This window comes from Sinocyclocheilus rhinocerous, unplaced genomic scaffold, assembly GCF_001515625.1.
Source record: "Sinocyclocheilus rhinocerous isolate Xijiao unplaced genomic scaffold, SAMN03320098_v1.1 scaffold594, whole genome shotgun sequence".
Classification (NCBI taxonomy): domain Eukaryota; kingdom Metazoa; phylum Chordata; class Actinopteri; order Cypriniformes; family Cyprinidae; genus Sinocyclocheilus; species Sinocyclocheilus rhinocerous.
Window position 1 is genome coordinate 1,644,352 of NW_015645059.1, and position 27,685 is coordinate 1,672,036.

Below are 27,685 nucleotides of genomic sequence, written 5' to 3' on the forward strand. Positions count from 1 at the left end.
TATGATAGATAAGACGAACAAGAAAGGCTATTAATAATCTTTCATTGCGCAAAAGTATTATGATACTAAAGGCTACAAATACAGAGCATATTGTACAAATGTTTGTATTGTACAAATACAAATACGGGATGTCTCCTGATGGGGAGACATCCCGTGCGTAGAATGACGCGCTTGAAGCAACACGGAGTCACAGCGTGCAGCATAGAGAAGTTCAAAGCACAAAGTGAAGAGATATTGATGCATAGTGTATTAAATCTGTGTGATAGTTTGAGTTTTACATTTCAGTTACTGTGCTCGTGAAGAACAATTCATAGTGCTCTCTACTCCAGTCTTTATACCTCAATGTGTAGGTCGATCATCACTCTTTTGTATTTTACACACAATCTACTAAATATAGACAGCTTCATTATGAAAAAATAACAAACAAAAAAATATAATCAAAATCTATGACAAAAATACTATTATAAACTAGGTTAATGGATAAGCCGATATCGGATCGGCGCACCCCTACTTAAAAGGTTCTTCACAGCGATGCCATAGAAGAACCATTTTGGTTCCACAAAGAACCGGCATTTTGCTTGTCAGAAATACGTGTTCGGTTTTAATGTTACTTTAAGTTGGGCTAGAATTAAATGAATGCCAAAACTCAAGAGTTTTGTTCGCGTACCCCCTCCATCACCTCACGTACCCCAGTTTGAGAACCACTGTTCTATTCTACACTGTAAAAAACGATTGTGATTTTAACAGTAAAAGACTGTAAAAATGCTACAGTAAAAACCTGTTAACTGGTTAACAGCAAGTTTCCATACTATATATGGTGAATAAATGTAATTACATTTAATGTAATTTTACAGTAAAATACTGTTAAAAATACGGTTTTTGGAAGTGAAAAAGAAAAAGCCATTGTATAATTTACAGAGAAAAACTGTAAATTGACACTCCCAGAATTCCCTGCATGACACATATGTTGTTGAAATAGCATGTTTCTTCTTTGTTTTTTTCTTATTAGATGTGTACATTAGGGTTTAATCTTACATCTAATGTTGTTAAATTAATGTTTATTGCATTATTTCAGTATCATGTTGCCACTTGATATGAAATGTAACATCTATGTGGGAATCAAACCGGTTCTATGTAGTTCGATTCCCAAACTCATGAAAAAGAACAAAGGTTCTTTTTAGTGATTCAGAAACATGCAAAACAGTGAGGAAAGAGTAGTCTGAACCAGAATACGAGAAGAAAAATGAAAGTGATGAAAGCAAGCAAGTCAAGACAGTCAAGACAACTCTTCTAATTTTACATCTTCATCTTACCTTCAACACACTTCACACTTCAAAGTGAAGACCAACTGATGAACTACACTGTAAAAAATTATTGTGATTTTAACAGTAAAAGACTGTAAAAATGTTACAGTAAAAACCTGTTAACTGGTTAACAGTAAGTTTCCATTCTATATTCGGTGAAAATTTTTTATTACATTTAATGTAATTTTACAGTAAAATACTGTTAAAAATACGGTTTTTGGAAGTGAAAAAGAAAAAGTAATTGTATAATTTACAGTGAAAAACTGTAAATTGACACTCCCAGAATTCCCTGCATGACATTTCATATTTGATGTTTTTTTTGTTGAAATAACCAGAATCAGAATCAGAATGAGCTTTATTGCCAGGTATGTTTACACATACGAGGAATTTGTTTTCGTGACAGAAGCTTCCACAGTGTAACAGTATAACATGTTTCTTCTTAGTTTTTTCTTATCAGTTGTGTGCATTATGGTTTAATCTTACATCTAATGTTGTTAAATTAATGTTTATTGCATTATTTCAGTATCATGTGTGTCACCATGATGGGGTTTAGTGCTTGTGTGAATGACACTGTGCACCTTCTATATATAAGTATTGCCCTCCTCAGCTCGTAGAAAAGCTGTTTGTGATGAGCTTTGGTTCATCATGTGACTTTCTCATCACCACCAGTTTTTGGTGGTTATCAGTGCATTACAATGGTTCAAAACAGATATTAACACTTCAATATGTTGGTTTATTAACATTACATCAGTTAATGAAATACGGTATTTTATTGTGAATTTAAGTTAAGTCTGTAAAACCTAAAATGTTGCTACCATATTTTTTACGGTGAAGTTCTGGCAACCACAGTTGCCGGTATTTTACTGTAAATGTCACTGATATTTTTTTACAGTGTAGGCTTATCTAGTGGGTCACACACTCTAGTGACGGTTTCAATTAATTGACTAAACAGAAACATTTTACTTGAACTAGCAGAAAACACCTTAAAACCCATAATGCCCATAAAAAATTATTTCAGGGGAAAATGTTGCCCTTTAAAGGGACAGTTTACTTAAAATGAAAATTCTATAGAACAAGAAAATACATTTGGCATAACAGCCTCAGTCACCATTCATCGTCATTCTTCCTAACATTTCCTTTTGTGCTCCACATACAGAAAAGCAAGTCAAAAATATTTGGAATAATTGTGGGTGACTAAATGATGAAAGGATTTTCATTTTCAGGTTTGAATTGTGTGTTTCTCTTCAGCATTCTCTAGAATGATCCTAAAAATGTCCCCAAAAAATATTTTGTATCTGTCTGATCTCATGACTCAAAGCATGTGAACAATTAAAAAGATAATGTTTTATACACAGAGACGTTATTATTATTATTATTATTATATTAAACAGGTTAAATAAACTGATTTACATAAATTCCTCGGTGATAACGCAGAGTCCCACATATGAACCGATTCATCATTCAACTGTCATCATCACAGCACCGGTATGAATCAGCCTGAGATCCGTGAACATTACGTAGTCTCATTCATTAAAACATTAAATCAGTCTCCATTAACAAAGCACAGTGATCACGGTGAACTCAAATTATAGTTACAAAGAAACTACAAGTCAAAAAAGAAGAAAAATGTATCCGTGGCCTTTGGCAAACGGATCGTTTTAAAAGCATTTACGCACAGACATAACAGGGGTCATACTCTACAGCCGCTAATCCCCAGCATCGGATATACAGATAAAGATCTGGAACAGGTTGTACAACAACGGCACACAGAAACGGCCTCTAAAAACAGAAGTAACGAATTTATAATGAACATATCAGTGACATAAACCTTTAACGTTATATACGGTGGAGACTCACCTCGCTCGCCGCACTCCCGATTGCCATCTTTCGCCAAGGGTCAACTAGTTGTGCCAGGGGCATCTTCACTTTTTGGAGGTTCCTTCTTTTATAAATCAGATTCAAAAGAACAATTCTGAGCTACTTTGAGGAGATGCCTGTTGGTTTCCGCGCTCTTGACACTGAGGGAAGAAAGCTGGGAATCCGTTACGTGCGTAACGCATCCGAAAGCGCCGCCACCTTCTCCTCCACTCACCTCTGTCAGTCAGTGCAGCGTTTCCATAGAAATAGAAAGACCGTGCGCCTGATCTCGCGCCAGTCGCCCTCTCTCCCTCTCTCTCTTTCTCTCTCTCTCTCTCGCCACTGTCCCCTTTTGACAGAAAAAACACGTTCACGTTCTCTATTCACTTCCGCTTCTTTCAGTATGACGCATCGGATTGGCTGATATGCATGTCAATCATTCTCAGAGGGTGGGGCTGAAGCTGCGGCGCTCATAGACGGGCAGGTGAGAGCGCAGTGCATTCTGTGATCTGAGCTGACACGTTTTTATATAATAATTACATTAAATTAATATCATACTTTACTGTATGGAAGCTAGCAAATGTGTACGGTCAACTATATGATCCGTACATTTAGGCCTAGCTTCACCTATTCAGACTTTGCATTATTTCTTCCTCTACATGCAAGCATAAATGAAAATCTTTTATGATCATTTTAATAGTTATTTATTTAATAGTGATTTGACGCTTGATTCACGCAGGTGGAGAGTGCGACACCTGCTGGTGAGTCTATGGTAATTTCTTTTGAGTGTTTCAGTGACTCAGGACTTTGCATTCATTCGGTGGCGAGCACTCAACACGACTGAGACAAATGTAAGCCAAATTATTACATATTTATTAATTCCATCCATTTTAGTGTTCTGAAATCCAGAATACAGGTTACAGGGCAAATGTGCTGACTAATATTTGCATAAGCTTAGATGCTAGTGAAAGTTTTGGTAGGCTACTAACAGAAATTTAGGCTTTGGGATATTATATTAAAATGACAAATGAACTCATAATTCAAGAAATTACAGCATCACACTACTATAGGACATGAAAATTGTATCATTGTTACAAATAATTTTTAATAGGCCTACATTTAATTCATAGACCTTTGATTTCACATTTCACGTTTACAAGTAAAGATGATGCCCATTCATTTATTCATAATCTATTTTTCCAGTATTGCTCTAAATATTTATTGCTGTACGTTATGCTATGTTTCCTAATATATTAATAGTCTGCCAAACTGATTGCTAATTAGAGAGGCAATAACAGCGGTTATGGAATGTAATTATGACTTTATGGATAAACAATTTCATCCATCTTTTTGTGCGTATAGGTTTAGGAACAGAGCTCCCGTCCGTACTATGAGGAATGAAGTGCTGAAATATCAGCAGGTTCTTTAGCTGATGGATTTCAGCTTCATCCAAGGGTTGGTGCCTCTGACCTCTAAAGGTGCATCATTGTAGAAGATGTGGTTGCACAAATCCTCCAGTGGGGGCTCTGGATCAGAGGTAGCAAACTGTGCTGCTTCTTCTATCTCCTTACGAATCTCAGCATCAATGTCCTGTCATGGTTCCAACAACATAACATGGTGATACAGTTGGTGTTAACCCTCTAGTATTCATTAAGTACCTGGTAATGCATCAAGTACCATGATCTCTTCCAGGCTAGCCATGTTGTTACTAATCATACGATCCTTCAGCATAGTGATAGGGTCACTCTTACTGCGAACTTCCTGAATCTCCTCACGTGTGTGATAACTAAGAAGAGAAAAGCACGGATTTAGAGTACAGAAAATTGTGAGCTCACTGAAATGATGCTCAAACTACCTAAAACTAAAGAGGAAGGACTGTGATTATGGAGGTTAGCAGATGAGGATAGGGTTTTAAATGAACCGAGGAAGGATGAGCGCCTGCCATGCGGGGAAGGTTGAAGGTCAACCTCACCTGACCCCAGGATCGCTCATGCTGTGGCCGTGGTAACGATATGTCTGGAGCTCCATTAGTATGGGACCCTGAAGAGCACAGGCCAAACATTTGCCCACCAGTCACAGACCGGATCTCCCAACAATCACTTTCGTTTACAAAACTAGCCTGTGCTTAAAGGAAAAGTTCCCCCCAATATGAACATTTGCTGTAAATTTACTCACCCTCAAGGCATCCAAGATGTAAATGAGTTTGTTTCTTCATGGAAACAGATTTGGAGAAATGTAGCATTACATCACTTGCTCACCAATAGATCCTCTTTAGTGAATGGGTGCCATCAGAATGAGAGTGCAAACAGCTGATAAAAACATTGCAATAATCCACAAGTAATCTACACGACTCCAGTCCATCAAAAAGCTGTGTATTTGTAAAAAAAAATCCAAGAATTTCAAACTGCTTCTGGCTAAAATACAACTCCATAATGTTGCTTTCTCCAGTGAAAAAGTCATTTAATCTGAATCAGGAGAGAAATATACACAGATCAAGCACAAAGCACAAACAGTTTTAAACAAATATGTTGGTGGATTTTGATGTAAGATGACTTTTTCACTGGAGGAAACTGTTATTATGGATTATTGTGGTATTTTGACCAAAAGATTGAAGTTAAAATTTCTAAAATGATACATTTGTTTATCACAAACATGCAGCTTTTTACTTCACAAGACATTAGTTTTTAGAGTCATAGAGTCTTGTGGATTACTTGTGGATTATTGTGATGTTTTATCAGCTTTTTTGACTCCCATTCTGATGGCACCCATTCACTCTAGAGCAGGGTTCCTCAAATCTTGCCCTGGAGGGCCAATGCGCTGCAGAGTTTAGCTCTAACCCTGATCAAACTCACCTACCTGTGATTTTCGGATGACCCCGAAGACACTGATTATCTTGCTCAGGTGTGTTTGATTAGGGTTAGAGCTAAACTCTGCAGGAAAGTGGATCTCGTGGGCCAGATTTGAGGATCCCTGCTCTAGAGGATCCATTGGTGAGCAAGTGATGTAATGCTACATTTCTCCAAATCTGTTCTGATGAAAAAACTAAATCTACATCTCGCACAGCCTGAGGGTGAGTACATTTTCAGCAAATGTTCTTTTTAGGGTGAACTACTCCTTTAAAGGTTTAGTTCACCCAAAAATGAAAATTAGCCAATAAATTACACACCCTCCAGTAATCCTAGGTGTATATGACTTTCTTCTTTCAGACGAATCCAGTCGGAGTTATATTAAAAATTGTCTTTGATCTTTCAAGCTGTTTCATGGCACTCAGCGGGTGTTGCATGCATCAGTCCAAAAGAAGTTAAATAAAAAGCGCCCGGAAGCGCAGGGGAGAGATCAAAACAAAACAACGGTCTCCTTGACTTGTTAAGCAAGTAAAATATGTCACTTTTCTTTTACCTTTCCAGATCTGCAATAATCTGCCGCAAACCTGGTTGCCTCTCTCACACTGAGAACATCCATACCATCCACCTGGAGAAAACAAAGAAACAGGCTTGACTTATTTGCTCATTTGCTTGACTTGTGTACCTTTTATGTACTTCTGTATACATTTGCATGCACTAGTGAACATAAAAACAGGATGAGGCAGCTAGAAAAACTAAAAACGAAAAAAAAAAAGTTACCCTCAGACCAGGAATGTAGTCTCCTCTCTTGTAATAATCTGTGCTGGCTGAGGCCCGTTCCACTGATGTCCCCATGCCATATTTATTATTCTCACAGATGAAAATACAGGGGAGTTTCCACAAAGCTGCCATGTTAAACGACTCAAAGATCTGGCCCTGATAAAGAGATTAATCAGATAAGACATTATTTTGCAACAGCAGGTCGCACGCAAACCTGTGAACACATGGAGGAAAAGTTGCTCTCACCTGATTAGCAGCTCCATCCCCATACAGAGTGACACAAACCTCATTCTTACCCTGATACTGGCATGCCAGGGCCACACCTGCCCCATGAGGAACCTTCAAAACAGTTAAATTTACATTTAGAAATGCCTGATGTAATATTCTTGTAAGCTATGATGCGTGCATCTCACCTGGGCACCAACAATACCATTCCCGCCATAGAAATTCTTGGCATACATGTGCATAGAGCCACCCTTGCCTTTGGCAACACCACCCCTTCGACCTGAAATGGATTGTAAACATGTTCAAATGGGGGCTGGGTATTGATACACATTTCTTGATTTGATTCCTAGTACAAGCTCTTGATTCAGTTTTATTTTGATTTGATTCAGATTAGTGGTGTCAAACGATTAATCGCGATTAATTGCATCCAAAATAAAAGTTTTTGTTTACATAAGATATGTGTGTGTACTGTGTATATTCATTATGTATATATAAATACACACACACATGCATGTATATATTTCATAAAAATATGTTATTTTTATATATTAAATATATTTATTTATAATATAAATTATATGAATATAAATATAGACATGTAAATACATGTAAATATTTTCAAAATATATTATGTATGTGTGTGGATTTATATATACATAATAAATATACACAGAACACACACATATATTATGCAAACAAAAACTTTTATATTGGATGCGATTAATCGTTTGACAGCACTAATTCAGATTCATTTGGTATTTTTTAGTTACAGTCCATTTTGGATATGTAAGAAGTTCTCTCTCAGCTATTGAAACTCTTAAAGGGATACTTCACCCAAAAATGAAAATTCTGTCATTAATTTCTCAACCTGTCGTTCCAAACCCGTTCATCTTCAGAACACAAATTAAGATATTTTTGATGAAATCGAGAGCTCTCTGAGCCTACATAGACAGCAACGGAACTACCAATTTCAAGGCCCAGAAAGGTAGTAAGGACATAGTTAAAATAGTCCATATGACATCAGTGGTTCAACCCTAATTTTATAAAGCTATGAGAATATTTTTTGTGCACAAAGAAAACAAAAATAACGATTTTATTCAACAATTTCTTCTCTTCCCTGTCAGAATTCGATGTGCGTTCATGACAGTACCACGACGAATACGTGTGAACTATCCCTTTAAATTTAAAAATCAACAACAGGAGGCAAACTATGCAGTTCAGTTGCTATTTATATACAGCTATATATAAACACTGTCGTTCAAAGTTTTTTACTTGTTAGTTTTTTTAATGGACTTTCTTATGTATTTGAAAGAAGTCTCTTAAGCTCACCATTGCTGCATTTATTTGATAAAAAATAAATATTGTAAATATTGTGAAATAATTTTACAATTTTATTAAAGTACGTTTTCTGTTTTAATATATTATCAGATGTGATTTATTGCTGTGATGTTTTTTTTTTAGCAATCATTACTCCAATCCTCAGAGTTTAATATCCCTTCAGAAATCATTTGAATTAGTGCTCAAGACACAGCATTGTAAAATAACACTTAATGAGGCTGTAGATTCAGCAGAAATGTGGTGTACACCACAGGCAGGGTAAAAGATCATTCTTGGGGTTTTAAGAATCAGGATGGAGATTGAGATTATTCAAATGCAGATTGTATTCTTTTGGAAAATCAAGATCTCTGATAAACTGCAGGATTTCTATTTTAATGCAGCTTTATGAAGAAAGTCCTCACCTGTGAGCTCTGCCATGATCTCTTTCACAGACACACCTCTGGTGTAGGTGTATCCATGACCCCTATATGCTGTGATCAGGTGATCCGTGGGATTGATACCAGCCTCAATGCCTACAGCACAGGCCTCCTTAGAGGTAGCAAAAAGATAAATCATTTTACAGTGACTGTGTGTAAACAGCTATTATAGACTTACAAGGCATTCGGTTTAGTCTTACCTGGCCATCATAAAGATGACAGAATCCTCGTATGATCTTCTGCTTGTACAGCTGATCTGCCTTTAGCTCCATGCGTCTCATGGTCTGCATAGTGCGGTAGTACCTGAGTCCATCCTCTCTGGTGAGCACCGTCTGCACCGAAGGGCCTTCATCCAAGCGATGAAGGTCACATCTCTGAAATCAAACAAGTTCTTGAATGAACTAAGTTGTTTGTGCATGCTTTTAAGTTAATATGACAACTTTACCTTGATGTCAAAGCTGGTTTGAGGTGTCAAGTCAGCAAAAGAATGTGCTGATACCACAACTCTCGAGCCCTGGAGAAGAATAGAGTGCATTAATAAAACTGTGAAAAATTATTTAAATTATTTAATTTATTAAAACAGAAATACTGGCAGAATGCATTTAACTTGACAAGAACTGACTAAACGTTGAAAACCATTATGTGGACCCACAGTAAAACGTGCCACAAATGTACATAAAATAAACACACTACCATCATTTAAAAGAAATTAATAGTTATATTCAGCAAGGATGTCTTTAATTGGTCAAAGTGGCAGTAAAGAAATATAAATTGTTACAAAAATATATATTTCAAATAAATGTTCAACTTTCTATTCATCAATAAATACTGAAAAAAAGTATCACAGTTTCCAAAAAAATATTAAGCACAACTCTTTTCAACAATGATAATACGAAATGTTTCTTGAACACCAAATCAGCATATTAAAATGATTTCTGAAGGATCATGTGACACTGAAGACTGGAGTAATGATGCTAAAAATTCAGCTTTGCCTTCACGGTAATAAATTACATTTTAAAATATATTAAAATAGAAAATAGTTATTTTAAATGTTAATAATATTGCAGCAGAGATATATTTTTTTAAATCTTACCAACCCCAAACTTTTAAACAGTAGTGTATTTGGTTGGCAAATTATAATAACTAAGATAGATCAGTTATATTCTTAAAAATGTGTAATCATATATTTTTTAAATGAGCTATAGGCAAATAAATAAATAAATAAATAAAAATATCACTAACTAACTAACTAATTAATACTGGGGTGGTTGAGCTGGTGTTGCTGGATCATTAAGGAGAAGTTAAGTGAGTGTAGAATCCAAACCTAATATCTTACCTCTGACACTGTTTGGGCACCCTATAAAACAAGCAAAAAGGTAGAAACATATTGCATTTACATACTGTAAATGAAACAAAGAATGATAACATAAATAGTAGAAAGACTACATATCAGAAAAAGACCACAAAATGGTCCGTGTTGACATCCGTGTCAGACCAAACTTATTATACAAAATTATTATACCAATTCTCAGTTGCACTTGGACAGTGTCACAGAGTGTGAAAAGCTAAAAACAACCAATTATGATCATTTAACACAGAATAGAGTGACCGAATCAGGGAAGATGCTGCAGTTTAATCAAGTCTGATCAATTCAGTGGCTATTTCATTTACAGTAAACATGACTCTGCATTTACGGTACACCATCTACAAGGTCGATGAGACTACAGAGATCTAGTTTAGCCTCGCTAAATCTTTTAATGTCTCTAAGCTAAACAGAGCTTGAATCTTTCAATGCTCTGTCTCATTTACAGCAAACACATATACATTATGATACCTACATTTATTTTGGCACCACCCTTAAGTGCGTTTGCTATCACTGTCAGCATGTTCTGCATGCTCCAAAGCCTAGCCTGAGTATGCAGGAGTGTTTCAGGAGGATCAGCCCCACACAGTGAGCTGAAGCCAGAAACACTCACACTAGCTCAGCATGGCCGAGGATTGGACTACACTCTGTTTCAAGAATTAAAGTTCAGTTTAACTGTGCACAACAACAGCAACAAAATAAAAATATTAAATAAATATTAAAATAATATATATTGAAGTAATATAACAATTTTAAGTCATATTATGCACGTTTGTAATAATGTGACAGATACAGGTACATTTTTGTATTTGTATTTTGTCAAAATAAACATTAAAAAAAATCAATAAATCAATTAATTAATTAATAGAAAAGCAACTCAGTCTGAGAACAGTCTGACAGAATGACTTGAAGACAGAATGATCCTTATGGGAAATTATTTATAACAGATATAACATAACATATATAGACTGGATCTTCTTGCGGTTTGCAAATTAAGTTACTATATTTCTGATGGTTCTAGGAGTTATAGGCAGTAACAGGACTTTTATTTTGATGACTTGTAAAGAACGTCATTTACGGGCAAGTTATTTTCGTACAAAATACAACAGTGCCACCAAGCGGTAAAGAGCAGTTATAGCAGAATTAATGTTGTCTTTTCATGAATATTTTATTTATCATTTTCACCCACCTGTTTGGTTATGCCCTCTAGTAATAAAAATATATAGACTCGATTTTTTAAATTATTTTGTAAAATGTTTGTCATATGATTTAATTATTAAAATAATGTAAAATAATAGCCTATAATATGTATGAAATAACTACATATTTCTATTTTTCCCAAAGTATAACTGTTAAATTACAAATGAATACATAATGCTCTGAATAATATGAATATTTGAAAATATGATTTTTTTTATTTTAATATTTTTTTCTTTCGTTTTTCTATCCCATGGTCATGGAAATATATCTTTATATCATTTCCAAACACATTTTGCCAGCATTTTTTTTGGTAGCCTATGAATTTTTGTTTCTTAGTGTGCAAATTTTACTATTCAAAAAAATCTAAAAATTGGAAGTAAACAAAATTGTTAAATATTTTTTCCAAACTTAATATTGCTAGGTGCAATGTGTAATATTTACATCGATCTATTGACAGAAATGCAATATAATATACATAACTATGTTTTCAGAGGTGTATAAAGACCTTACTTAATGAACCGTTATGTTTTTATTACCTTAGATTGAGCAATTTATATCTACATACACCGCGGGTAATTCGCAATAACATCGATTTATTAAATAATTAAGTAAATATAATTCCTTAATTTACCTTTGTAAAGAAATCTCATTGCTCTCTGCTGTCTTTACCGACATATTAGGATCCACATATTAGTACCGGCCACCGTAGCTTCTCTAAAGGGAGGGGTGAGCGGGGGACTGAGCCGTTGGTTGCAATTCGCAACCTCACCGCTAGATGCCGCTAAAATTTACACACTGCGCCTTTAAGTTATTGTTGAACGTTTAATTGAAAACAAAGGTTTATTTACATAATATGTATGCTAAATTTAGCTAACAGAATCAGCAGATTATTTAAATATAGTCCTTTATGATAAAACATGTCATAAGCGAAAAACCATAGACATTTTCGAAACAGTTAAAAGCTGGGCATGATGTGATCCCTTAATACAGTCTATGTGTGATCCTTAATAAATGTACAGAAATCTAACAAACACCAAACGTACAAAATAGATTAATATCACAATAAAGCTAACATTAGTAATCGCAAGAGTAATATTTTGCACTGTATGAAAAAGCAGGCGCTTGTCTCCTCTTTTACGTCAGCGGCGGAAGGTCAGCGCTCAAACGGAAGTGAGAGTCAGAGCCCATCCGCCATTGTGGAGCAGAGCAGGGGTAATATTCTCTCCAGACGTTACACGGTGTGAATGTTTCGGACTAACTTAAACACATCACACAGCAGCAACCTCCCCCAGCCGTTTGACTTTCGCTGTCAGTATCGCCGAGAGGACCGCTGCCGAACGTTTGAAACCGGGCGAGGAGATCAACGCCTGAGAAATACGCTTTGATTATAGGACAACCCGGAGAGAGGAAAAACAACGTGAACCCGCAGCGGTGGCAGGAGAGGCAGCCGTGGACAGTCATAACAGCGATCAGCTCGGGCTCCCGGAGGATGTCTGCGACAACTGTCGATCAGGTTCCATCTATATACGTTAACTATATAACGTTAAGCATGATAGTGCATGTACAGGTAGTGGCTGTGTTTTAAAACCCAGTGAGCTGCCTACCCAGACAGCATTACTGGCGCGCTTGGAAGGAATAAACGTTTCAAAACAAACTAACGCACAGTAAGGCTCTTCATTATGTTGTAAAACTCAGCCAACGTAAATCATAGTCAAGCCGTTTCTCCACAAACTGGGAATCTTGGGTATTTGATAGCTGTTTCTGCTAGGCCGAATCATTGTATCCATGTTGTGTTCGTGATAAACTGATGTTCATAGTGTTTTTGTTGTTGTTGTCTTTTTGTCACTGCCTGCACACTTTGAACCCAAAATCAGAGACCTAAAGGACAAGGAAACAAAGGTATTTGATGAAAAGATTCGTGGACAGTTCACTCAAACATTACATTTCTGTCATCATTTACTCACCCTCATGTTATTATAAACCTGTATAACTTTGTTCTGTTCTAATGTGAAACACATAATGGTAGGGCCATACACCTTAAGTCAGCATTCACTTTAATAAAAAATTTTTTCCATGCCATAAAAATGAATGGTGACTGAGGCCATCATTTAGCCAAAGAAAGTCAAATGGACAACATGTGGATGAGAAATTTCATTTTGTGTGAACTGTCCCTTTAAGGGGTGTTCGGTTTACTAATGTGTTTCTCGCCATCTCACTTGTGTACATTTATAAATAGTCACTCCTGTGAATCATATTTTATGTAGTAGACCAGTCTTGATATTAATCTAGCTCTCTATGTGACTTCATAGTCGTGACATTGACCGATGAAGCAATTTAGAGTTTTTAATATGCTTTTACTTGTTGTTCTTGCTTAGACATAATCATTTCCAAGTGTAATTTACTTTTGCTGTGTGTCATTATTTCTTATCAACATCATGGTGCACTGAACTAAGTAAAACTAACTGACACACTGTCTCTCTCTGTCTTTGGTATAATTTTGCTTAGTGCCAAACGGTTCGATGCATCAGAAGGATACTGTAAATGATGATGACTTTGACAATTACCTGAGCAGCCAGACAAATCAGGTGAGTTTTTGTCCTTATACTGTCATATTAGTTGTCAGTACTCTGAAAATATTAATATTGCTATTTTTTGATAATTTCATTTCAGTGTTCCATTACATTAAACTATGGTAAATATGTAACAAATCATTGACCTCTTCCATATTTTATTATTTGTTGATACTTAACATCTATATTGTATATTACCATTCAAAACTGTAGTCTGTGAGATTTTTTAAATGAAAGAAGTCTCTTACACTCATCAAAGCTGCATTTATGGATTAAAAATGCATTAAACAATGGTAATATTGTGAAATATTATTATAATTTCTGCAGTGTCACATGATTCTTCAGAAATCCATCTTATATGCTGATTTGGTGCTTAAGAAACATTTATCATTATTATCAATGTTGAAATCAGTTGTGCTGCTTAATATTTTTGTGGAAATTGTGATACATATTTTTTTTTTCAAGATTCTTTGATCAATAGAAAGTTTAAAAGAACAGCAATAATTGAAAATATAAATCCTTTGCAACATTATAAATGTCTTTATTTTTGATCAATTTAGTGCATCCTTGGTGAATAAAAGTATTAAATTCTTAAAAACTTTGAACGGTAGTGTGTTTGACACTTTTTTTTTCACTGATTATGTTTTTATCTTTATTTAGCCACTGGTTTGTTACATCATCATTACTGACTTCTCTTTAATTACCCCCTACAGAGTAATAGTTACCCACCAATGTCTGATCCCTACATGCCCAGCTATTATGCTCCCTCTATCGGATTCCCTTACTCCCTGGGAGAGGCTGCTTGGTCCACCGCAGGAGATCCGCCTATGCCTTACCTGACCACGTATGGACAGATGAGCAATGGTGAGCATCACTTCATTCCCGACGGAGTCTTCAGCCAGCCTGGTGCTTTGGGCAACACGCCCCCTTTTCTCAGCCAACACGGATTTAACTTCTTTCCTGGAAATGCAGACTTTTCCACCTGGGGCACCAGTGGTTCTCAGGGACAGTCTACACAGAGCTCAGCATACAGCAGCAGTTACGGATATCCCCCGAGCTCATTGGGACGGGCCATTGCTGATGGACAGGCCGGATTTGGCAGTGACTCACAACTTAGTAAAGTTCCAGGGCTCAGTAGTATCGATCAGGGAATGGCCGGGCTCAAGCTCGGCTCCGACATGTCGGCGGTTACTAAAACGGTTGGTTCTCCTTTAGGTGGGATGGTGGGTATGAGTAGCATGGCTGCCAACATCATGCCACCCGTCAGCTCCTCCGCACCAAAACCCACCTCGTGGGCTGCCATCGCGAGGAAACCGGCGAAACCTCAGCCCAAGTTGAAGATGAAGCCCAACATGGGTTTGGGAAGCGGCGCCACAATTCCTCCTCCGCCGATAAAGCATAACATGAACATTGGGACCTGGGAGGACAAAGGCTCCATCACCAAACCCCCTCTTGTGCAGCAGATGCTCCCGCCTCAGCCCTTGGTGCAGCAGCATCTCTTGGCCCAACCTCAGCCCATGCTGCAGAGTCCATTGCCTCATCAACCCCAACACCAGCAGCTCCAGCTACAATCTCCCCAGCACCCTCAGCAGCTGCCTCCAGGTCCTCCCCACCCTCACCATCACTCGCAACCAGGTCCCCCGCAGCCCCTGCACCCACCTCAGGTGCAGAACCCCCCACCCCAAAATCGCTGGGTGGCTCCTCGGAACCGAGGAACCACATTTAACCAGAACAGCAGCATGGAGAACTTTGGCCTTGGGACGGGAGTCCCCATGAGCTTGTCGCCTTCTTCCAGTGAGGTTCACCCTGTGCTGGAGAAGCTCAAGACCCTCAACAATTACAACCCCAAAGACTTTGACTGGAACTTGAAAAACGGACGGGTCTTTATCATCAAGAGCTACTCGGAGGATGACATCCACCGTTCCATCAAGTACTCCATCTGGTGCAGCACAGAGCACGGAAACAAGCGTCTGGACGGCGCCTACCGCTCGCTCTGTGCCAAAGGTCCACTGTACCTGCTCTTTAGCGTCAACGGCAGCGGACACTTCTGTGGCGTGGCCGAGATGAAATCAACCGTGGACTATAACGCCTATGCCGGCGTCTGGTCCCAGGATAAGTGGAAGGGCAAGTTTGAGGTGAAATGGATCTTTGTTAAGGACGTGCCCAATAACCAACTGCGGCACATTCGCTTAGAAAACAATGACAACAAGCCTGTCACCAACTCCAGGGACACTCAGGAAGTGCCCCTAGAAAAGGCAAAGCAAGTGGTTAAAATTATTGCGACTTTCAAGCATACCACCTCAATCTTTGACGATTTTGCACATTACGAAATGCGGCAGGAGGAAGAGGAAGCCATGCGAAGGGTAAGAGCAGCTTTCTGCCACTCTTCACAATAGCAGAAAGCAGGCACTGCACCTTTAGATCTTGTAATCATTGTTAGGTTTTAGTGCTGTCGCCATGTCCATCCATTTCCAAAGGTAGGTTTTTTAATAGCAACTAATTTCCAAGCCTTTCTGTCTCTTTTGAGTTTCAGAAATAGGCAGCAGCAAGACAAAAACAGTGTAGTCAGTCATAATTAAAATGAAATCTGGTTAGATCTGGTAACTCAGTACATCATTACTGGTGGTCACATAATAAGTTGTTTGTGTTATTGCTCAACACGGCTTGCACATAACACATTTCCCCAATATTTCAATTAACTGAACTGCTAAAGTCTCAGAAGATGAGTATTGTGAAATAAATGGTTCTTTAAAAAAAAAGAAAAAAAAAGTCTCTGACCATTTATTGACAATAGCTGGCGTCGAGCTGTGATGCCAATCAGTGTCTCTGCTCAAACAGCAGGCAGATGTCCCATTAATAGATTGGACTTACATCATTTCCTGCCCAACCAACACAAATAATTGATGTCTGTGCCCGTTACCTCGGCACCAGCTGCTTTTTGTCTTTGTATGTGAGTTATGAAAACAGCATTTAGATCAGATTCCACAAGATTTTGGAGGTTTATCAGGTCAAACCTTTAAAGATGTATTGTGTCTTGCATCTGAACAAATAGAGTCATTCAGTATCTCATCCTAATAGAGCTTAAACTTGTTTGGAAGTTGTTGGAAATTGTTCGGCACTAGAAGGTTTAATATCTACACTAAACTCATTGGCCCAACTTTGTACTACTGTGGTCATGTACTCGCTTCAAAGTTTTGGGAGTGACTCCCAAACTTGTGATGGTTTACATGGTGATAACCATTGCAATGTTTTGCCGTCACGTGCCTGTATAGAATAAACATGAATGAATGCCAGCAGTTTTTTTTAGTTTTAGATATTTTGACCAAAGCTACCATAAATGTTTTAATTGTGCAGCAATTGTCAATAAACTTCGGTTGAACAGAGTTCTGTGTTTTATCAGTGTTAAGCTTCTGCTTTTACTTCTGTGAATAACCAGATTGTGAATTGACTGAAATTGTTGCTGCATGTATATGGCCTGTATGCAGCACTGCAACCCTATTGGCCTTGTTACATCAGCATGTCATTTGTATTCAGCTGATTGAGTATTTGTCACTTACACGATATTTGTGCATCTTTAAGTAAGCCACTTTAGGATGAACTTGTTAGTCAAGAATATAAATGGAAAAATTGCAATCAAAATGGCGCTTGGCCTAATCATGATGTCTTGTTGTACTTGGACTAATTTAGCTTCTTTTTGTTTTCGTGAGAGATTATCAAACCTCAGATTAAGTTTTTCTCAGAACCTCATTTCTTTCTATTTCATTACCTTGCCAATCATGTGTAGATTGCCAAAGCCATAATAAAATCAACTCTTTAAATTAAAAAGGTCTCCAAGGCCTCTGGTTTAATTTGTGAAATCTAATGCTTTATTGCTTTATTTATTCTAATGAAGTGGTCTTAATTTGTGGCACACAGCAGTGTATATAGAAAAAAATATTTGCATTATATAGCATGGCACTTTGCATTCATAAATGTGTGATGCTTAACTCTGGTTATTTATTTTTTATTATCATCAGAAATGTCAAGCATTTAAGAATGATGAGCTAATGAATCCTAATCTATTCTGTCAGTCTGCGTCATTGACAACTGATTTAGTCGCCAACAGTGGGCTGTAAAAGCGTTGTCTATAATGCAATCAGTATCTCCAATTAAGTGTATTAAAGCCTTCTAGTGGCACATGGCTTTTTGTTGTTTGGAAATGATAATGAGCCAGGCTGGAGACTCCTGATGTAGCTAACATACCTCTGCTTAGCCAGTAAACATGAAAGTTTTTTTTTGTGCCCTCCTTTTTTGCCTCATATCTTTATGATAGCTTTAAATGTCATAGATTTATGCATTAAATATATGTTAACCTTCTGGTGCTGCTCACATGGCAAATAAAAATTACAGATTTTTTTTTTATTTCAGTGAAATTAATGTACTATATTTTAGTTTGTATTTATATTTTAACCCCTTTTTGAGCATATACCCGTAAATGAAATTTCCTACTTAAACTGTTGTAAAACTCGAATGCTTTGGACCACAGACTTAAATTTGGTCTCTTCTCTTTTTAAAGACGACACTTAGTAGAAGTTTATAAATTTAAAAGTTATAGAAATGTATTATTACGAGAAATGCTCAAAAATATTATTTTAAAATTTTCTATGAAATATAAATTTGCAAAACATTTAATGTTTTACTCTAAAACGGCATACAATTAATAAATCTAGTGGAATTTAGTAATCTAGTAATCTTTGGAAGTTGTGTTCCAAAATTGAGGTTGAGAACTCAAGTTTACAGTTTTTTTTTTTTTTTTAGGTAAGTAAAAAAAGTAAGGTTTTATTATACCAAATGTTCCAACTAAATGAAATTCACCTCTCATTCATTTTTTGACCGTGAACAGTACAACAGTCAAGTTTTTTCAGGACCATTTTAACTTTTCAGATCATATCCATGATTTGTGTGTTTGTTCATAGCAAATGCCAAAATCTTTACCAAGTTACATGCTGTTCAGGTGAAGTAACAACAACAACAAAGTAAAAGTTAAAAAGTACGTTTTTACATTCAAAGATGACAGAGGGTTAAAGGAATAGTTTACACAAAAATGAAAATTTGCTGAAAATGTACTCACCCTCAGGACATCCAAGATGTAAATGAGTGTTTCTTCATCAGAACAGATTTGGAGAATTTTAGCATTACATCACTTGCTCACCAGTGGATCCTCTGCAGTGATTTGGTGCTGTTGGTTTAGAGTTCAGATAGCTGATAAAAACATTACAGTAATCCACACAACTCCAGTGAAAGTTAAAAGCATGTTTGTAATAATATGTCATTAACATGTTTTTAACTTCAAACTGTTGCTTCTGGCTAAAATAAAAGTCCTTTAATCATAATATTGATTATTTAAAAAAATTAGAAAAAATTGTCTCGTCTGAATCAGGAAAGAAAGATGCACAGATCAAGCACTGGTAACGAGCAAAAACAGTCCAAAACCGTTTTAAACAAAAATGTCAGTGGATTTTGATGTAAGGGAACAACAGGGGATGAACTTTTTCACTGGAGGAAATGCTATTATGGATTATGGACTATTTTGGCCAGAAGTAAGTTTTAAAGTTAATACGCCATGATGGATAAATTTTTATTTTTATTTTTATTTTTTACAAACATGCAGCTTTTCACTTTGTTTCACTTCAGACATGATGGACTGGAGTTGTGTGGATTACTTATGGATTATTGTGATATACTTTTATCAGCTGTTTGTTCTCTCATTCTGATGGCACCCATTCACTGCAGAGGATCCATTGGTGAGCAAGTTATGTAATGCTTAATTTCTCCAAATCTATTGCAAATGGAAAAAATGAGCTCAACTACATCTTGGATGGTCTGAGGGTGAGTAATTGTTTAGCACATTTTCATTTTTGAGTGAACTATCCCTTTAAGTTGTTTCTGAGCTTCATTAAGATAAGAACATGGTCATCAGACTTTATAATGACACCTATTGGTGTGTTTGAGCATAGTGCAAATGCAGGTTTTCAGTTACTTCATTGTAAAAATACCCTGTTCACAAGCATATTTGTCATGCATGATTAATTATTCTCCAATCCAAAATCTCCAAGAGGGGTTACTAAGATAAATTGAGTAGTATTCAGCTGGTTATATAACATGTGGGACAACCACCCTAATGTAGAATAAAATGGCTTTTATGTAACAGAGGTCTTCATCTCCCATGAACATTTGTCAAAAATATTACTCACTTCTTTTAAAATTACTTTAAGGGTGAAAAGTTTCACTCTCTGCATGTCAGAGAGATCTTATCAGCCTCATACTGTTTTGAAACCACTGGCTGTGTCAGCGGTTCTGATACGCAGAATCATATTTACTCTTACATGCATCTTCAGCAAACTAACATTTGAAACCTTTTCATCTTAGAAAGATTCTTAAAATTCCTTACTTGGTGACCCACAACATGTGTAATAATATATTAATAATATTATAATATTATATTATTATAATTTAATATTACTGTCTAATCTCTGTCAGAATTCAAAATTAATATCCATTTTTCATACAGTGAACTTAGGTATCGCAACACTATAATGTATTGTTAGCATAAAAAATAAAATGTTCGTTTTCTTTTATATTATTTAAACAAAATGGAATTTTATATATATTTCATGACAATTATGATCAGCTAATTGGTAGAATTTTAAAATCGGTTAATCCCTAAACGAGAGCCAAATCACAAGCAGAAAAGATTCTAGAGCATTTTGAAGTGTTGAAAAGATTATCTTGATTTAATGAGCAACCAACATACCGCAAGGGGTTTTAAAGACACTTTCATTTCTGTTAGTTAAAACAAACTAGCTTAGTAAAAGTTTAATGGCTTCATGTTCTATTTAATCATCTAATTTTGTCTCTTTTCTCTCTTTCTCTTTCTTTACAGGAGCGAAATAGAAATAAACAGTAGGTTTACAGAGATCTCCTTGGTAGAACGTCAACACTAATGATGTAGAACCTTAAATATTGTGTAACCTCAGAGGAAGAATGGGCTTCTGATGTATTTTTTTTTCTGCTGAAAACGATGTACGAACACTTAATCACGACAGTGGACTTTTCTGCGTCAACTTCTGATGGATCTGCCCTTACGCTCAAGTCTCGCACGAAACAGAAAGAAAATCACTCACGTAAACTGTATCTTAAAGCACTTTCAGCCCTTCTAAAAGCTTCTACCAGTACCCTTAACTATCATTGGACATCTGTTTGGTATTAACTGACTAACCAGTGTAGTTGGTTCTGAGGATTTCAAATGTATTTGTAGGCTTATTGTTTTGTCTTGTTTTTGTTTGTTTGTTTTGGTAAATCATTTAAATTTTAGTGCTCTATAAATTTGAGCACACTCAGAGGAGATGAGAATTATGTATCCAAGGAAAGAAAAATCTTTACTTGAATTGACGTGAAGCTGTAAAAAACATAATTGAGGCGCAGAAGCTTGTGTCCCACCTGACTGAATCCCAAGCCAGATTAATCACGTCCGATATTGTAGACCGCCTCCAGAGTAGCCCTTTCACCTTTGTGTATCAGCATCTATTTCTGTGTACCAAATAATAGTTTCGCAGCTTGGTGTAGAATGACACCAGCCAATGTACTTTTTTTCCTGTATTTTTTTGTTTGGTTATTTTTTTTCCTGCAATCTTGTCATTCAAAAGTGCATTTGTCGTAGGAGAAACCTGTTCAGAAATGCCATAAGTTCTTCTGAAGTCCATCATCCCCAGACATAACCAGGCCTGGTGTTCAGGAGAACCTCTTTAATGCTTTTTTGGACTGATCAGGATTCTAATCTGCTGCTAATCAGGATTCAGTCCGAATTGCTGAAGCTCAGTGAGAACGTGACCGTTTTCTCCTATAGGTGACTCACTAGCTAAAATAAACGTTATCCATGTGTAGCGATGCCAAGTTTCGAGTTTTTCCTTTCAGAATGTCCTTCTTTAATTAATGAGTGTGAAACATTATTCGTATCTTCCAAATTCGTATTGCATGAGAACTTTCGGTTTTGCTGTTTGCAACTATATACTGCGCATTATTCTGAGGCCATGCAAATGAAACAATCTATTTAGGTCTTGATTATATTGATTGATTGAATGAATGATAAAATGAATATTGTTGCTATGGCCTGACGTTAGGACCCAGTGATGGAACAGGCATCACATCTGGGTTCACTTTCTACGGTCAAAATCAGCAGGACGATGACACTGCTGCAAAAAGAGACGCCTTCCGTTCCCTTCCTCTGTGTGCTTTGGTTTAAGGCCATGTTTGTATAGGTTACTGTAAATCAATGCTTCTTAATGATGCTGATGCTAATTGAGGTATGATGTGATTAATTAATCTGATTTGAAAAATAAATATAGATTTATGGAAATGGATTCTGAAAATTGTCTTGACTGCAGCAGGTTTGGTTTTATATATTGCATGGCAGCACCACCTGGGGCCTGTTTTATTAAACAAGTTTACCAAATAAGATGTTTATTTTAGTTAGTCTGACTTATTGTCAGTTGATTTGGTTCAAAATAAGTCAGACTAACTGAAATAAGCCTGGTTTGTTTGGTAAACTTGTTTTATGAAACAGCCCCCTGATCTAATTATAAATGTGACAATATGCATTTACATAAGAAACTTGCTTTGAAAAGGCATTTTGCAATTTTAGTTCTAGGGGAAATAAAACAAATGTAAATATCCTTTAATATTAATCTTAGTCTCAAACAGATATAATACAAGTCTGAATGCAAAATATTCCCATAGGTTCGTTTGAGATCATGAAATGTAAACATTTGTCGAGGTTGTATTTTATCCGGAGTTGTTGTGTTTAATGGATCATCCATTAGGTGGCGCTATTGCCAAATACATTTCAGTTCTAGTGGCTGAAGCGCTGTTGCAAAGCTTGTTCTGTGAAAGACTATTTGGTTTTTCTTTTTTTCTCTTAAATCCCTCACTTTCCTAATTAATCTGAAATCTATTGAGATGAACAGATATAAATAACTATATAACAAAATGACTGTGCCAAGGTAAGAAATTATCCCGGTATCTGGGCAAATAAATTAATATAAAATAAAAATCAAATAAATAAACAAACAAAAACATTATGTAAAAAATACATAATACATAATGCCTCAGTGGTGAGGCAGGATGACTTATTATTAATATAATTTATTATAATTTATAATTTAATTATTAGTATAATTTATATTCTATATAATAAAATGACTGTGCCAAGGTAAAAAAATAACCCAGTATCTGGGCAAATAAATTACTATAAAATAAAAAGCAAACTAATAAACAAACAAAAATATTATGTAAAAAATACATAATACCTAATGTCTTAATAATATAATTAATAATATACTTTTATAATTTAAAATACTTATAATTTATTTTAATAATTTATAATTATTAATGTAATTTATATTCATATTTTAATAATATAATAAAATATTCTAACTTGCTTTAAATGCTAAGAAACATACAATCAAGATGTTATCTGAAATCATAATTCTTGTTACCCCCCCCCCAAGCTATTTTTTACAACTCTTGAAATCTCTAAAATAGCATGAATTGTGATTAATATATCAACACTCACAGTTTCTGTTTCTTTTTACATTTTATTTATATACTATGCATTTAACAAAATGTGCTGCAATTTAAACCGTCCACTAGATTCCCTTAAAAAAGGTAAATATTACAGGAATATATTTTTGTGTGCATGTATGTTACAAAAAAGCAACACCAGTAAAAGGAAAATTATATTAAAAAGGATTCTGTTCCACTGGAAGAGTATAATGGCAAGCAAGGATGAGAGTGCAGCTACATGAACTCGGTGACAAGGTCTTATGTCATTTCGGTGGAAAAGGCAGAGCTCTCATCTCTCGCCCAGAAGCCTCTTCATCTTTAATCAGGCAATTACAGCATGAACATGGCACTTGTTGTCCAATCTGCACCTTTGTAAAGTCAATTTATGGTGACTTGCCAAGAGAATCCTTCTGCGTGACAGAGGAAATTCCTCTTGTCTGGTGCTGCAGAAAAACTTGTAATTACTAAAATGGAGGCTTTAAATTAAGACTTTACCATGTGGGAGCACTGATATGTATCAGTGCTCCCATCTGGCTCGAACTGCTAAACGTTTTCTTTTACCTTTTTTTTAGGTGAGTTTCTACAACACAGGCTATGCTATTAATAACCTTTGCTACACCCTCTAATTGCCAGTTTGGCTCACAGGCATGAAAAGAACAAAGGCTGAATATGCAAATGATGGTTTTTATTTCATCAGCCCTTGTGCTGGCTTGGGGTTTCCTGGCCCTTGTTTTTGAGAAGTCGGATCAGATCACAGCAGGTCTTTTAAACAAAACATACATCTCAGATTAATCACAGCAAATCAATAGACGTGCTGAACTGTGCCATGCGTACATAAAAAGTACTTATTTTAAAAATAACCATGTTGAGATGCATCTGTAGAACATTTTGTAGCATAATATAAATGGGCATTTTCAGGAGTGCATCTTGATCTTAGCATTGCAAATGATTGCCAATGAACTTTTGAGAAGTGCTCAGTCAGCTTTCACATTTTCCATTTTCCCTCTCCTCACCTTCTGCCTCCTTTATAGGAGTTTTAATGTTAAACCATGTAGCATCTGATTAGAGTATGTTTCACAAATTGAAACAGTCATAATGTGACATTGGCTTATTGACATACTTCACTTTAGCGCTGGTTTACATATTTATAATGCATTTAATTGTATCATCCATCCTAAAGGGTAAAGCTGCAGTCAAGACTTTAGTATTTTATCATGATGGACAAACCGAGTGAGTGATTTTAATCTTTTTTTTATCAGAAGGAGCTGATTCATTCTGATGCAGTTGAATGGTGTTCTGTTATTCTACAGATGTTCCTTTCGAAGACTCAGCATAGCCAATTAGGAAGAGATGAGAGCCACAGCCAAAGGCCTTTGATGCTGCTCTCTTTGAAGCAACTGTCGTATTTAACTGCCGAGAAATGGCTGAGAGCAAGGTTAGGCTGAAGCTTTATAGGACGGTTGCCTGTTGAAAAATTATTTTACTTATCCATCTGATAGGGCTTTGCCAAAAAACGGATAATGATATTTAGTGTTATCTTAAAAGCATTTCCTTTAAATGCATGATAATACTATGCAGAGATTTCTCTTCACAAGTTACTGTTTTGTGCATCAGTAAAAAATGTGAATTTTTAAATATATATATTCCTATACTTATACATATATATATTATACATATATTAGCTTAGTGTATTAGCATATACATATATATATATATACATATATATATAAAACGTAGGGCCAGGTAGGTTTGGACAGCTTTTTTCCCTTAATAAATGAAATCATCATTTAAAAACTGCATTTTGTGTTTACTTGCATTATCTTTGTGTAATAATAAAATTTGTTTGATGATCTGAATCTTTTAAATGAGAATCGTCCTTAAATTTAAAAAGAAAGAATCTTCACAAAACAGACACTTGGAGGGGCTTGAACCTTCTCTCCTCTGACTTCCCCTCTAAGACCTAATGGAGATTAAAGGCCATTAAAGGCTCTTTGCTGCATGTGCAGTTTCTATTGATCCCATCGACTCAGCTTGTTTTAGCTAATGATCCGATTACAACTGTTGTCACCCCTCCCCTGGCCCTCTTCCTTCTGTCCCCTGCTAAAGTTCTCCATTATGCCATAGAACCATATGCTGACATGTGCATTTCCTAGAGCTCCATACCAGGACTGAGGCAGACCATGCCTGGACTGCAACTCTGCCACACTGGATTATAACAGGCCTGGGTTAAGAAGCCCAGCAAACAGACAGCCTTGACTGCTAAGAGAATGTGAGAATGGCCAAGACAATGTGAAGTTCGACAGGACCGCTGGATCGAAAGATGCCCGAGGGGCTGCGCTTTTGAATCGCTGCCGTTTTTAACATTGACAAAGCTTCTTATTAATCTGTTTAGATTTCATTTACACAGTGTCCCACTGGGTATCAGAGCTCTCAATGCTTTCTGTCTCTTTCTCAGCCCGAATGATCACAATATAGCCATTTTAACAAGAAATACATGTGCAGCTATGGTTTCAAAACCAGAACAGCAACCTAATTTTGCAGGTATATGCAATATATCATTCTAATAACAAGTAATTTATAGTGTCAGAAATTAAACCCATACAGATACAAAAAGTCACAATACAAACAATATATTACAATAATTAAAGGGACAAGTTGTTTTTATAATTAAAAGTATTATAAGCATAGTATTTAATGTATAGTAATTAAAAATATAATTGCCCAGTAATATAATTAATAATGTAACCAGAAGTATATATTTTTGCTCATTTAAAAGCTATGTGGGGTTTTGAATGAATTAACAATCTCAATTAGAGTGACAGTATCAAATCTGAATGAGCAAATCAATACGAAATACAACAAAAACAATTTATTTAATAATTGAGTCAAAATCAAATACACAGTACAAGGGACTCGAATTGGTGAATGATTTTTGTGTCATTTAAATGAATCGTCCGAACAAAGAGATTCACTAGAATGAATCAAGAGAGAGGTTCATTCAGGGTGAACTGATTCACTAGAATTAATTGGAGATTTTAACTAGATATGAGAGAGAGGACCGTTCAGGATGAACTGATTCGCTTGAATGAATCAGACATTTTAACAAGATATGAGAGAGAAGAGGACCGTTCAGGATGAACTGACTCGCTTGAATGAATCAGACATTTTAACAAGATGTGAGAAAAAGGACTGTTTAGGATGAACCATACCACAAATAGAATGGGATAAGTTATATGCCAAAGTTTTAGGGTTAAGTGTTCAAATCCCTGTCCTAAGGTGTGCATGTCTCCTATCCATTCATCAGGGATAGAATTACAGACGGCTCTCTGTCTGGACCTGAAGGTTGGATCTCATTCTAGCAGTCTCTATAGTGCTCACTGCTCATATAAGCTTTTCTGAGGAAAAGCGTGACAGAACTGGGTCTTATTTCACAGAGTGGATGGTGCTGGTGATTACCGCACTCTGTCTCTCCCATCCTTTTGGTTTTTATTCTCTAATCTGTCACATAACACATGACTGACAGATCCAGGACAAACAACATGCCAAATAAACCCAAAAGATTGAGAGAGAAAAAAAACTCAAAGTTCTCAGAACTTCAGAACAGCAGAATTTCTGTTAAGTTCCATGTCTCAGCAGTGGCTGCCGATAAAGAATTTACCACAAAGGGTCACTTCCCAAGTTTCACCGCATTAGGATTTATCACAGAGTAATTTGGCGGAGACTGAGACTCGATGCTTAGAACAGTGTCAAGTTTAAAATGTATTGAATTTCTGCAGAAGCTTTAATGATTCACATTTCTTACAGATTCCAGAGATATGAGATGCTGACAAATCTCATAATGTGCATCCCTAACTACATGTCATATGAACAACCACTCAGTAACTCACAGTTAGCTGTAATTAAGCTGCATGTGTTTGATTTACTAAAATACAGACTTATATCACTCGTCAAGGAATCATGAACTACTACACTGGTAGCTTTGCATGCTTTTGTTTCACTAAAATGAACAGACTCATAAAATTATTCATTAAAGAATCCAACTAGTTGTGCTGTTTGTTTTGATTCTCTAAAAAGAACCAGTTCACAGGAGTCATTCATTCTGTAATTAGACTAGTGTGTTAAGTTGGTTAAACCGCTACAGCTGAAATCATTACTGTACTGAGGTTGTATTTTGCTGAGATTAATCATA

The 27,685-nt window shown here is 36.1% G+C and overlaps 3 protein-coding genes across 5 annotated transcripts in view; 1 reads left to right on the top strand and 2 right to left on the bottom strand.

The window, feature by feature from the left end:
• Nucleotides 1-3,557, bottom strand: part of rps6ka3b (ribosomal protein S6 kinase, polypeptide 3b) — a 61,629-nt gene extending 58,072 nt beyond the window's left edge. Inside the window, exons 1-2 of the mRNA XM_016508461.1 lie at nt 3,397-3,557; nt 3,162-3,322 (exon numbers count right to left, since the gene is read on the bottom strand). Of these exons, the coding sequence (XP_016363947.1) occupies nt 3,162-3,224 (63 nt within the window). The 5' untranslated portion in view covers nt 3,225-3,322; nt 3,397-3,557. The remainder of the gene's footprint in view (nt 1-3,161; nt 3,323-3,396) is intronic.
• Nucleotides 3,558-4,022: 465 nt separating this feature from the next.
• On the bottom strand, nt 4,023-10,725 carry LOC107705257 (pyruvate dehydrogenase E1 component subunit alpha, mitochondrial-like). Of its 2 annotated transcripts, XM_016508466.1 has the most exons (12): nt 10,602-10,725; nt 10,100-10,120; nt 9,209-9,277; nt 8,964-9,137; nt 8,749-8,875; nt 7,198-7,289; nt 7,031-7,123; nt 6,785-6,940; nt 6,561-6,632; nt 5,134-5,201; nt 4,839-4,947; nt 4,023-4,751 (listed from the first exon to the last, which is right to left on the bottom strand). In XM_016508466.1, exons 1-12 carry the CDS (start codon nt 10,656-10,658, stop codon nt 4,587-4,589), a joined length of 1,203 nt encoding a protein of 400 aa, XP_016363952.1. In that variant the 5' UTR covers nt 10,659-10,725; the 3' UTR covers nt 4,023-4,586. The 2 variants fall into 2 exon arrangements, with proteins under 2 accessions (XP_016363952.1, XP_016363953.1); XM_016508467.1 differs by lacking the exon at nt 10,100-10,120.
• A 1,731-nt stretch (nt 10,726-12,456) lies between these two features.
• LOC107705256 (YTH domain-containing family protein 3-like) lies at nt 12,457-21,822 on the top strand. Of its 2 annotated transcripts, XM_016508465.1 has the most exons (5): nt 12,457-12,839; nt 13,201-13,225; nt 13,832-13,911; nt 14,610-16,259; nt 20,819-21,822. In XM_016508465.1, exons 1-5 carry the CDS (start codon nt 12,816-12,818, stop codon nt 20,840-20,842), a joined length of 1,803 nt encoding a protein of 600 aa, XP_016363951.1. In that variant the 5' UTR covers nt 12,457-12,815; the 3' UTR covers nt 20,843-21,822. The 2 variants fall into 2 exon arrangements, with proteins under 2 accessions (XP_016363951.1, XP_016363950.1); XM_016508464.1 differs by lacking the exon at nt 20,819-21,822 and having other exon boundaries at nt 14,610-16,655.
• Nucleotides 21,823-27,685: the final 5,863 nt, after the last annotated feature.

Excerpts from the sequence above, each read along its gene's own strand:
- LOC107705257 (XM_016508466.1), bottom strand. The coding sequence starts at position 10,658 with ATGCAGAACATGCTGACAGTGATAGCAAACGCACTTAAGGGTGGTGCC. Across the intron at positions 10,121-10,601 it reads AGGGTGGTGCCAAAATAAAT|GGTGCCCAAACAGTGTCAGA; the intron begins GTAGGTATCATA and ends CTTGTTTTATAG. Across the intron at positions 7,290-8,748 it reads GATCATGGCAGAGCTCACAG|GTCGAAGGGGTGGTGTTGCC; the intron begins GTGAGGACTTTC and ends AATCCATTTCAG.
- LOC107705256 (XM_016508464.1), top strand. The coding sequence starts at position 12,816 with ATGTCTGCGACAACTGTCGATCAG. Across the intron at positions 12,840-13,200 it reads CTGCGACAACTGTCGATCAG|AGACCTAAAGGACAAGGAAA; the intron begins GTTCCATCTATA and ends ACCCAAAATCAG. Across the intron at positions 13,912-14,609 it reads TGAGCAGCCAGACAAATCAG|AGTAATAGTTACCCACCAAT; the intron begins GTGAGTTTTTGT and ends TACCCCCTACAG.